General features: G+C 36.3%; 1 protein-coding gene across 2 annotated transcripts in view; it reads left to right on the forward strand.

The window, feature by feature from the left end:
• The window catches only part of COG6 (component of oligomeric golgi complex 6), a 59,385-nt gene that overhangs the window by 20,172 nt on the left and 26,613 nt on the right, over positions 1-12,600 (forward strand). For both annotated transcript variants that reach the window (XM_040583762.1, XM_040583763.1), the window contains exons 6-11: positions 93-175; positions 410-480; positions 1,638-1,731; positions 5,372-5,500; positions 5,613-5,704; positions 10,005-10,069. In XM_040583762.1, coding sequence (XP_040439696.1) covers positions 93-175; positions 410-480; positions 1,638-1,731; positions 5,372-5,500; positions 5,613-5,704; positions 10,005-10,069 — 534 coding nt within the window. The remainder of the gene's footprint in view (positions 1-92; positions 176-409; positions 481-1,637; positions 1,732-5,371; positions 5,501-5,612; positions 5,705-10,004; positions 10,070-12,600) is intronic.

Genomic DNA, 12,600 nt, shown 5'->3' on the forward strand with positions numbered 1-12,600 from the left:
TTCTAAGAGATTTGAATGAGAAGTAACTGTTTCTAAACAGTGCTTTTTTTCTCTTTCTTTTTTTTTTTTTTCTTTTTTTAAATATACTCTAGGCTTTTTTCAAAGCTTTGGGAAGAGTAAAGCAAATTCACGATGATGTCAAGATTCTACTCCGGACAAATCAGCAAAGGGCAGGGTGAGTGCTACTTAAATGAGTGCAGGATAACCGTTTCCTAGTTAAAAGCAGAAGTTACAGCAAGGTGTCATTCTTTACTTCATATCACTACCCAGAGTATTTAACAAAGAACCCAAAGAATAGTAATAAATTTTTAAATTTTCATCATTTTAATAATTATGTGTTTGATTTGTACATGCCTTTGCTAGTACTACCTAAAGTAGTATTTGCAAATAAAATCTTTTTGTCTTATAGCTTGGAAATTATGGAACAGATGGCTTTACTGCAAGAGACATCTTATGAACGACTTTACAGATGGACTCAAAGTAGGACTGAGAATGTTTTTATGTTTATGAGTATTATTATGATGATTCCTTTAATTCCTTGATGTGAATTGAACTCAGCAAAAACCTTTTCCAAGATCTGTTAACAGAGCTTTGAGTTTCCTTCTTAGTGAAGGCTTTGTTGTGAACCAAATATTTAATTGGAGTTTCTCACCTTTTTTTGGGTCAATCTCATCTCTGTAAAAGTGTGTTATTTATTTGTATCTTTGGATGGTTTTCCACAGAGAACTACTACCAATTGGTAGTCTAAGCAAATTAAGTGTATTGCATTTCATATTCTTGCAGGTTACAGGGAAGTTGTTTTTGACAATTTGGTAGTAAGACCTAGCTGGAGGAGTGGCTTGTTACCTTTCAAAATTAAAAATACCCACCTTATTTTATCAGGATGCTCTTTTGCATTACGCGATTACTTGCATTGGCAATTACTTTTTTGCTTGTGTACTCTGGATCCAAGCATCAGTGTTTGATGTAACATATTGATAGTGTAAAACATAATTTTTTTTATGACTTCTCTCTTTTCGTAAGTCATTGACAGGAGGATTTGTGAAAAGAGGCTGGTGCAATGCAATATTGTATTCGTTAGCTGTTATTCTGTGCATGCTGAAAGCTCAAATTATGGTTATGGTTTCACCCTAATGAAAAATCATAATTTTTATGCGGATGTTTGATTTAGTTTATGTGATTTTCCACAGTCTTGCATGGAATATACAAGATTATATAGTTAATGTGATTAAAGTAAAAAAAAAAAACAAAACCAAACACCTACACACCAAAAAACAAAACAAACTCACAGCTTGCTTAAATACTTGCTCTCTTTTTTCTTAATAATTTACCTGGAATGCAGTAAACAGTTATAAAGGAGCCTGACAGAATTCTGATGGTTGAATGGTTTAACATTTGTACATGGGTGCAAACAGATACTAAGCTTCCTTTAATTTTTATTATTGTTGAGTTTTGTGATGGACATCCCTTTTACAGTGAAGTACTGCTTATGGGGGAGTTCAATTTCATTAACACAAACTAGGTCAGGTAGCGTATTCTGAAGGCTTCAGTTCGAAAACCTTTGAGTTATAAAAAGCTTGTTATAAAAGGTATTACACTGTAAAGAATGCACTTTTATCTGTGTTGATATTTTATAGATGAATGCAGGACTTTGACACAAGAATCATGTGACATTTCTCCAGTTCTTGCTCAAGCCATGGAAGCCTTACAAGATAGACCTGTCCTGTATAAGTAAGTAATCTTCATGATTATTGCTAACAGAAATAAGTATTTCCAGCCTATAAAATTTAAATATGGGCATAAATTACGGTGCTAGTGATGGTGGAAATTTATTTCTGTGTAAGATATTTAAAAAATAAAAAATCATATTTCAACTTCTTTAAATTTCAGAAGTCTTTTTGACATAATTATGGTACAGTAAATGTCATTGGACTTTTTACAACTTAGTGGTTTTTAATTAAAGTAAAATGTCAGACTGTTCTTATTTTAATCTATATGAATTGTCAATTGCTACTGCTCTCATTGTAAGGTGTTTCTGAAGAACAAAATGCTGTCCAAAGTATGTGACTGTCTCAAATTCCCAAAGTGAAAAATTGATAAAGGCTAATTAGGTCTTATTGAAGTGCTTTTGGTAGTAAGAATGTCTTCCATTATGAGTTATACAGTAATCTATTAAAAACAGTCTGCTAAATGTGGGCCATTAAAGCGTAGGGGTATTTACATATTAAAAATATACTACTGTTCAGTTCTTGTTCAGAATTTGCTGAAGCAACTTCTTAATGTAAACGAAGTGGTACTTAGTAGAGACAACTTAACCACGAGGTGGCACTGTAAGAACTGGTTTTATTGGGGTGACCGTACCTGAAGAGGTATTTATTATGCTGCTTTGCTTTTTAAGTTTTTTTTTCAAAAAATGCATTCATCACACTTTACAACTATTGCAATTTACTTTTAGCCACAGGCACCCAAGACAGCAGAGTACTAGGCGGTCTTCAAAAGGCTAGCCTTACCTTTAAGGGTGTCAAATGTGTGAAGCTGTAAATCTCCATGGAGCTCTTCACAGGGAAAATGCATAGTGCAAGTGGACAAAAATTCTGTCAGTATGAGAGAAGAGTGCGCATCTCAACATGCTCAGTGAGTTCTGCTAGTCAACGTGAGGGAGAGGTGGTGTCGCTTGACCACTCCAGCTACGGCATGTAGTGTGTTGCAGTACGTTGGGCCACAGCTGGGGATTGCAGAATCCTTTCTTGCATCCTCTCCTCCAGGCCTTCTTTGACAGCTGCAAAGGATCAGTCACAACTATGTTCACAACATTTTATAGGATTCTTTAAAGATACAGTTTATATTTTCTGTAATAAATATTTTCTGAAAGTATGTTACTTTCAAACTTCATGAAGCCATTGTTTTGCTTTCTTAATATTTATGGGATGGACACACACACACACACACAGACTTCCCCCCCCCCCCCCCCCATCTTTTGTATATCCACAGCTGGCCAGTTTAAAATGGATTTGCAAAAGAGGCTTTATCTTATTTCTGACACCTCTCTCACAGTCAGCAGAACTAGCATTACCAAAGGGAGAACTTTATAGGTAGAACTTTCCTTCTGCCAAAAAGGCAAAGTAACCGTTGCTGTAGAAGATGCAGATGTATGTCTCTCATCATAGATTATCATGATTAACTACTTGCTACAACAGTATTGTCAAAATTGCAGTACTGATGCTTTACACCTTAGATCTTAAGATGTAGTTTAGTCCCTTCCAAAAATTTTTGTATACCTTTAGTATGTAACAAACTGCTGAGTTTAAAATGTAAAAAACGTGTCAGAGAAGAATGTTGGGTTTATGCATATAAGCACTGCTGTATGAACGAAACACTTTTCCTCTGAATCACTGCCCTTGCATCTGATAAAAATTATGATTAGGTTGGGTGAAAGCGAGTAAGATGGAGAAGGGCAGTTTAGAAACAAAGCTACACATTCTTGTTTTCTTATATTGACTTCAGTCTTGTGAACTTAACGTGGCAGAAAGATTGCACTGTGGATGGACTTTTGGGAACTGCAGTCCGTAGGGATCTGAAATAAACATTTCAGTTTGGTTTTCACTTCCTGGTTCTAACAGAAGAATTGAAAACTGTTGCGTAGAAAATACATGGAGTCATAGCTCAGAGCAGTCTTCCTCTTCCATCATCACTCAGAGCTTTTTCTCCACCTCCTTCCTGTCCCCCCCAGTGATCATTACTTTGCTGTGTTTTTAAAAAATTGAACCTGGCTTGAAAAGAATCCAACTATTGGTTTGTTCCCTTAACATGAATAATATGTAAGAACAGTAGTAAACACTGTGTTTCTAGTGTAAATAATAGTTATTACTAAATTTTTTTAGGTGCAGGATTTTATAATAGTTATACCCTGTTCTACTGAGAGCAAAAGGAAAATTAGTAGTTTTATTTTTCTTTTAAAAAGAAAATCATCATTATTAAATGCTGTTTTCAAATCTAGTAAGATCACAAGGTCTGTTTTACTGCTGCATTTTAAATGTTCTATTATATAGCTGTTAATTGGAGGGGAAGAAAAAAAGCTTAGCTGGTTTCTACAAACACTTGGAGATTTTTCACTGCAATACTGCTACTCCTGGCCTGCGGGTAGTCAGCAGATCACAGATCTCTTCCACTTTTAATTGCATAATTTTTTTGTAAATAGTAATTTATTAAAGACTGTTTTTCATTAGACTTTTTAGTATAGCAGATAATTATTGTCTGAGTTAACAAATACAGTGTATGAAGAAAAACATTTAAACAGAAACTTTCAGATTCTTCAGCGTGGTTTTTTGCCCTCTCTCAAATAGTAATGTAGATTGAAAAGAGCAAAACTGAAGGTTCCCATGGACTTCTTATAGCGTTATAGAAATCTAATTGAACTCAACTTGGAACATACTTGAAACAGTTTGGTTTGCGGGTTTTTTTTTCTTCACACCTGTTAATCATGAATGCAGTACTCATTTTACTTCAGTCAGTGAGTAATGTGTTTTATTATTAATATTTTTATATCTGTTCAGCTGCTTGGTGTCATTGGTAAGTGACACCATTCTTACTCTTTGGCATTTCTTCAGTTGTATTAGAAAAATAAACTGTCACTTATTTTCTTTTTCTCCTTTGTAATTTATGTGTTTTGTTCAAAATGTTAAATCCGTTTTTTCAAAAACCAGAGGTGTTGCATGGCTTGCAAAAATCCTGTTTTTAAGCAGATGTAGCAGGGATGTTAGCAGTGTTCGTTTCCCATCTTTCACTTGCTATCATGCTTCAGCCCCAGCAGGAAGGTAAACTGCTTCAAAAATGAGCCACGAGTGTTCTTGGTACCTCCTTTACTACCGGCAAGCCATTTGAGATTATGCACTCTGGGCTGTAATTGTCCATCCATTAAATATCTAAGACTCATTTGATTAAAACCACTGAACAACTACCAGATGAAAATAACTCTTTGCTACTAATAATGTGGTAACCTAGAAGGAGGAGAAAGCCTTGTGTTGCAGTGCAGTAAGTTGCTGCTTCTGTCAGTCGGCTGGACCACATGTGAACAGGAGTCCTAAACCTGTCTATACAGGCTTATATATACAAAAATAGAAAAGCTGCTTTTTCATTTACTTACTTGTGTGGGGTAAGAAAAATGGAACGGGAGGACCACGGAAAAGCTATCTTTAGTATCTGTTTAGAGGAGTCAAGAAAATCAGATGGTTTTGAATGCTTCATAGTAGAAGTATTGACACAAGATTTCTAGAGCTATAAAAATGGTTGTGTTAACTGAGCTAAAAGTTGAGCTAATAAGCTGCGATGAGGTGAACTGTTTGTTTTACCCATTTTCATGTTTCATTAACAGGTACACGCTGGATGAGTTTGGAACAGCTAGGAGGAGCGCTGTAGTCCGTGGCTTTATAGATGCTCTTACTCGAGGAGGTCTGGGAGGTACTCCCCGCCCTATTGAAATGCACTCCCATGATCCTCTGAGGTACAGTACAAGCAAGAATGTATATCAAGTAATCCTTTTTTTGCCTGTTGGCACTTCAAATGCCTGACACCATAAACCAGTGATTTACAGAAAAATTTCTGTCTTTATTTAGGTATGTAGGAGACATGCTGGCCTGGTTGCATCAAGCTACAGCTTCTGAAAAAGAACACCTAGAAGCTATGTTAAAGCTTGTAACTGTTCAAGGTACTACTAGATTTTAAAATACAAATTGGAAAATGATAGGAACTAAGTCTGTGATAAGTCAGAAAGTGTGATTTATTTCTTAGGCTGGGCTTCAGTTATGAGAGTCTGAGCTTAGATTTTCCTAGAAATAAGTTCAGAATACCTGGTGGTTACATTTTGCCAAAAGAAAGCCCTTAACGAAGAAGAGTATTTCAACATGCACTCTTTTCCATTTTAATGTGCTTATAATAGATTTACACAGAAATTACAAAGGGACATATTTAGACTGTGGTTGACAGTTCAAAAATTATCTGTAATGTATAGGAATACATACCTTTCTGAAAACATTCTCATAGGGTTGCTTATTGATATTTTGAGGATTCCTGTTATGCCTTGCTTGCTTGTTTAGTAATTTTTAAAAATATAATTCCTCCTTTCTATAATTCTCTTCCTTCTATGGTACAAGTAAAATGGAATTTTCTTTGGTCATGTATCATGATTGTAAGTTTATGGAGGTCAAAGTAGGCCACTCATAGACGTGTGAAGCTTTTTAATATCAAAGCTGTCCTTCATTAACAGGACTACAAATGCTCAAGCTTATTCTTCAGCCCCTTTTCTCCGTTTAAGTACCTTTATCCTGTAGAAGCTGTAGTATGATTGACCTCCATAGCTTCAGCCAAAGACTTGTTTAATAAATTAAGCATGTGTACTGAGTTGTAACAAACTTGAACTTACATTGGATCTTCATCTGGTGAGCTCTTCAGACTGTATGTCCTGAGTCCTGTGCTGGGATTTAAAGTGAATATGCATTCTCATTTTCCTTACTGCTGGAAGTATTAATTGACTTTCCTAATAGTTTATGAGCAAGGAGGCTGTTTAGGAGCTGTTGTAAATCAAACTGAAGGAATGCTGGTTTGTAACTACAGTTAAAGCACACGATAGAAGTGAATTTAGTATTATTTACTGACAGTATCTCAGGGAGGCAGGAAAGCAGGCCTCATGATGGTTTTATGGTATAGAAGAAGGAATGGCAGTTCTTTGTGGATGACTGATGGTTCTGCTGTAACTGGAGAGTTCTTCAGGAAAAGCTGGTCTCATGGAGGACGTTACTATAACGACTGGGCTACTGCTGCTGTCCAGACTTGTATTTGGCTCTGAAATTCTCCCACTTCTTCATGCAGTGCTTTATTTAACTATTAAATCCCTTGGCCTTCTGACAGGATGTCCGGCTGATGTACTATGACCACATAATTAAATATATTTAGAGCATTTCAGCTATAGATCAGAGTAAAATACTTGAGAATATGGAAATTATAAATGTTTTGGGGAAATTAAAAAAAAAAATCCCCAGGCCAAAACTTTTTTCCCAAGAGACAAGTATCAACAAGAGATGGAATATTTGTCTGAAGCAAATCGTGTGTTTTGTTAAGCTCTCCAGGAATAGGTTTGTCATCACAGTTTGCAAGAAATGTAAAGAGGGATTCATAGCTTCGTATTGGGAACAACAATACCTGGGAGGTGCTGTCCATTAACTATTCCTCTGCATCTTTGGGAAAATTTTTTGATGATAAGGATGGTTATGTGCCAAGGTCGATAAGACAAAACAGTACTCAATGGGATACCACCAGTTTAACAAGAACCATTTATGGGAAGTTGAACCTTATGAAGTACCTTGGGATTATAGGCTTTATATAAATACAGATCCTGAGTTGGTAGTGGCTAATCAGTGAGAACAGTGTCTGTGGTACTGGGAGATTCAAGTTAAATTCCCTGTGCTATCATACACACTTCAGGTGTCTGATTGTGCTGGCTACAGCGGAGATTGAGTTAATTTCACTTAGCAATTTAGAGTTGACATCTTGTTTATTTGACAGATATTTGCATCTCCAGAGGGCAGATCTTCCCAACAGAAGTTAGGTCTAATGTAGGCATTTCTGCAGACTTTCATCACAGCTGTTCGGATTTTTTTCCTGTTCCCTATAGAGGGAGCCCAAGCAACTACTACAGATAAAGACCACCTAAGTGAGGGTCTAAAGTTAGGTCAGTCAAGTGGTTTAACTTTAATTTCAACTTGAGTAGCTTTCTGCAGAGGGAACTGGTTTTGTTACAATTGAGGTGTCTCTGTTCCAAGTTCAGATTTCTGTTTAAATTCTCCTATAAGCTCAGTGTAATTTCAGGATTCTGGAGAACATGGTAAATCACAGCTACACAAAAAAGTCCCATCTCTTCTTAAAAAAAAGAACCCACAAAAAAACGCACAGGTATAGCTATAGGTGATGTAGAGGTGAATTTGGTCTCAGTGGAAGAAAAATCACGTGAATGCTAAGTTTTTGGAGAAATGTTCCTATCCCAGTTTTTACTTTAAAGAGAACAAACTATGTAGTCCATAATTAAGTATGTAAGAATAGCTTTTAGAACATTTTAAAATTTTAAGATTGCAAATCTTAACTGTTTAAAATTAACCTGACCAAAAATGTTATTAAAATTTTAAGCACCAAACACATTCAGAAAAGTTTAACTATTTTGCATTGTACTGGGCAAGCATTAAGCATCTGGTTCTCCTCTTTGGAGCGTAGGTATTCTGCTAACAGGAGCCTTCCAGTCTTACAGAGGGCTTCCACTTGAAAGAAAGAATTGCAGGCATTCTTTTTAAGAGATGCAGTAGAAACCTATTTTTCATGGAGTTACAGGAACCCAGCTGGAAAGCAGAAGCCAAATGAACTCCAGGAAGGATCTCTCCCTTAGAGAAGGGTACACAGAGAAAAATGATATGTGGTGTAGCAGGCAGCCAGAAGTATATTTTCAATAATGAACTGTTCTTTAAAAGTGATGCTGGGTCTCTGAGGTTTATTCCACATTTCTTTTATGTCAGTGTGACATACTAATACTTGCAACTGTTATATAAGCCATTGTGCTGGAACATTTCTTTTTAGTGTTTGCTGAATCTAAAATATTCTAATCGGACATGAAAATGTATTTGAAGGCACAAGCATGTGATATATCAAGATTGTAATTCCATGTCCTTTGATATTTGAACTTGTATATTTTTTCAGCTAAACTTTCATACCCAGCAACTTGTTAAATCAGTCTGATCTAGATACACTATTGCAAATATGTGCTAGGTGCTTGTTATATTGATGAACAGTAAAAGTGTGACTGTTCCTCCTAAAAAATCTCTAAGTTGTTAGGGTGTATCTGGGAGCTAGCTTTTACATAACAGACGATGATACATCTTGTGGTTTGTAATCTTGCTTTCTTCCTTGATATCAATACTCAAACATAAAAAGATGGTTTTATTACCTTACCGATTTAGTATGCTGAAATTCTTACAGCCACCACACTGAATTCAGTTGTTTCTGCTTATGTGCCTTTTCACGTATCTTGGTGTAAAGAGACATTGGCACAGATCTCTGATCTTTTGTAATTTTTACTCTCAGAGGTAATCTATTTTAGTCTGAAATAAGATCTGCAAAATATAGCTTCAGGTCACCTGATTTCTATCACATGTCACAGTCAGTTTGTTTACTGTTCATTGCATGGGTCCCATCTGAAGATGAACTCCTGTTGACAAGTTTTAAATTAGAATTAAAGTATTGCTTTCTCCATAAATCTATTCTGAGTTGTTACTGAAGTGAGAGCTTGAAGATCTGTTGCTTTCAGTTTGATTGATTTATGACAGTACTGGTTGCCATGCAACAATTCATTTGTGTTCCATGGTAAGATAGGGCAATATTCTCTTTTGTATATAATTCTGTAAAAGATGAGTTTCAATTGCTGCTGGGGCGGAAGCATTTGCTAATGCTGCAGCACTCAGCAGTGTGGAGGTACTTACATGATTTAATTCGTAACAATGCCATGAACACATCAGTACCAAACACTGACAGACCCATGTATTTATGGTTCAGTCCTTTTGAAATGGTACGTACTGTTGCTCCTTGAGCATCTCACTGGCCTCCCCCCACCCACCCCCATTTAATTTCATGAAGTGCTAATATTGAGCCTTACTGTGACAGCTTCTTGCTAGATCATTTATTCTTCCCATTGCTCCTTCTTCCTCAAATCCCCAGGCACTATGCTGCACTAGGAGCAATTGCATAGCATAAGGTAATGACTCTCCCGGACTCCTGTTTTGTCATGCAGCTATTTTTTAATGGCTAGATTTAAAGTTCAGTGGAGGTGTAAACTAGTCTTGTGGAGAAAAGAACACGCAGTTCATAATGCTTTTTATGGAGGAGTAGCTTCTACATTTGTTTGTTTTATAGTCTTGAAGAAAAGAGAATTACATTTGCATAATCTTAGCATGTGTTTGCATTAACTGTAGGTGTGGAAGAAAATATTCAAGAAGTAGTTGGGCACATCACAGAAGGTGTCTGCAGGCCTCTGAAGGTGAAGTATTTTGTTTTCCTTAGCATTCTGAGTGTAAAAATTGTTCTGTCATGTCCCCATCTCTACAATGTATTTTCATTGCCCTTGGTTAAGAGTTAGATTCATTCAACTATGAGCTGTCATAAACCCCTTCAAAATTAAGGATTCCATAGTTCACATATGGCTTAAATAGTCATACAGTGAGAGATACTAGGATACAAAATCTGTATCTTCATTTTGGTTTACTTTTCCTACGTTCAGGAGTGCTTATGTACAAAAATTTAGCTGTGGGATAAGTATAAAGGTATGGCAGTGGTGGGTCAAATGAAAAATCAATTAAATTTACTGCCCTGTTTTTCATATTGACCATTAACATATGCTTAGGCAACAGTACAGGTTATGCAGTTGTGCCATGTTACTTCTGTAGAAGTTTCCTTGCCTGTTTGTGGGCATACTGAGGACTTACTGAGCCATAGCTACTGTCTTTGTATTTAATAGACTTCAGTAGATTTTTCTTGCCTGAATACGTCAAGTTGTTATAAAAGGTTGATGTTCACAACATATCCTGCAGGAGGGAAGGGCACAGTTTAACTGTATGCTGTGTAAAAAGCCAACTCCTTTTGTTTTTCTTTTGTTAAATAACTCCAGCTCTTGTATAGAAAGAGACCATGGAAAATAGTTGCCTACTTACCATGTTTAAGCTACCCTGCTTTGCTCTATTTCTGTTGCATCCCTCCATGGTTGTCCTTTTTCAAGCTACAGCCTTAGTCAGTTTAGGGACCTGTTTGATAGAAGTCGTTAATAATGATACATCAAGTGGTTGGCTGTGTTTATTTATTGGATGTGCTTCACTTAAGCACAAAATAAAATAATCAAGGTGATGAAGCTGATACCACTAATTGCCTGACCATGCAGTGTATAAATCAGTGTTCGTAAAGTTAAATCTACTGTACTAGATATTATTATAATAAATTTCTCTTAGGATGCTGTAACTATAACAACTGTGTCCAGTTACCAAATGCTTAGTCTCCAATGTTAACAGGTAGATTTTGAATACTACATGTAAGTTCCTGGTAAGAGAGGGAGAAGGTCTGAAGAGAGGTAAAAATCAAGAAAGTGTCATTTAGAATATCACAGAAAGGTTGAGATTGGCAGTGACCTCTGGAGGTCATCTTGTCCAAACTCCCTGCTCACGCCAGGCCACCTAGAGCCTCTTGCCCAGGACAATGTCCAGATGGCTTTTTGAGTATCTCCAAGGATGGAGACTCCACAGCCTCTCTGGGAAACCTGTGCGGGTGCTCGGTCACCCTCACAGTAAGTGTTTTCCTGATGGTCAGTCAGAACTTCCTGTGTTTCAGTTTGTACCTGTTGCCATATAATTATGATCATCCTTCATAGTCTTTGGTTTTTTTGACTTGTTGAAAAACACCTGTCTTATTAGACAGACAATTATCACAGCTATTTTTGTTTGGTTTTTTTAAGATATTTTCCAAGCTTTCTGTGTTCTTCTTGCATGCTTTAATTCTGTTAATACTGAATACTGATGTTTGGGTTCAGTATTTCTCTGCATTCCAGCAAAGTAATTTGGGATAGAATCAAACCTTTGTGTAAATCAGTGTTTTGGTCTTGATTTGAGTACTTGTACAGTTTGGAACAGAATACCTTCCATTTTGATTGCCAGACTCTTTACACTTGTGTGCTTCTGCTATCTGTAGATACAGCTCCAGAAGTATTGTTGGTAGTTAGTTACTGTGCTAATAAAAATGAAAAAACCTAAAAGAACAATAAAAGACTTTCCATTGTATTCTGTATTTTAACAGAATGCAACTTACGGTAATTCACTGCCAGACTAGACTTCCCAATGTAAAATATGCAGTATTTTGTTTGTTTTTTTATTGTTTTCCCTGGGGAAATCTTCCATAGCAAAAAAAAATAGGCAGAAAAAAAACCCCCAAAACCCCCAAGCAGAAAAGCTTTCATACAGTGCAGTTAGATAATTGCAAGCCATTGTGTTGAGAGGAACAACAAAAGCAGACTCAGTTTAGAGGACTGTTTTTTTCTACAACATATTGTTCTTTCTGATGATCACCCACAATAAGAAAAATAACTGCATTAATTTTGGGGAAGACACTCTTTGTTGTAGTTTGTGGCACTACAGTATACTGCTTTTGTAGTGGATTTCTGGTGATGTTTGAAAACCTGTCACTTGGAGTTGAGTTGATCCTGAAGTTTGAAATAGCCTGATAAAAGCCTAATCACAGAATTTCCACGAGCACTTTTACATACTTACAGAATTATGTAGAATTTTCTTACTGGTTTATGCTGTTCTACATGAATGAACAATATGATAACAGTTTCCTTACCTCTGAGGAAGGATTATGCTTACATGCAGTATAAATCGTCTACATTCTTACTGATAGTTGGTTTGAGTTTTAGGCATCCAAGTGAATCGAGTACTCACTGCGGTAGATCTCACCACAGGCCTCTCATTTCAGGTGGAAGTAGGAGGACCCTAAAAAATATTTAGATTAAGGTCCTTATCTTTTCTATAG

The sequence above is a fragment of the Falco naumanni genome, chromosome 2, assembly GCF_017639655.2.
Source record: "Falco naumanni isolate bFalNau1 chromosome 2, bFalNau1.pat, whole genome shotgun sequence".
Taxonomy (NCBI): domain Eukaryota; kingdom Metazoa; phylum Chordata; class Aves; order Falconiformes; family Falconidae; genus Falco; species Falco naumanni.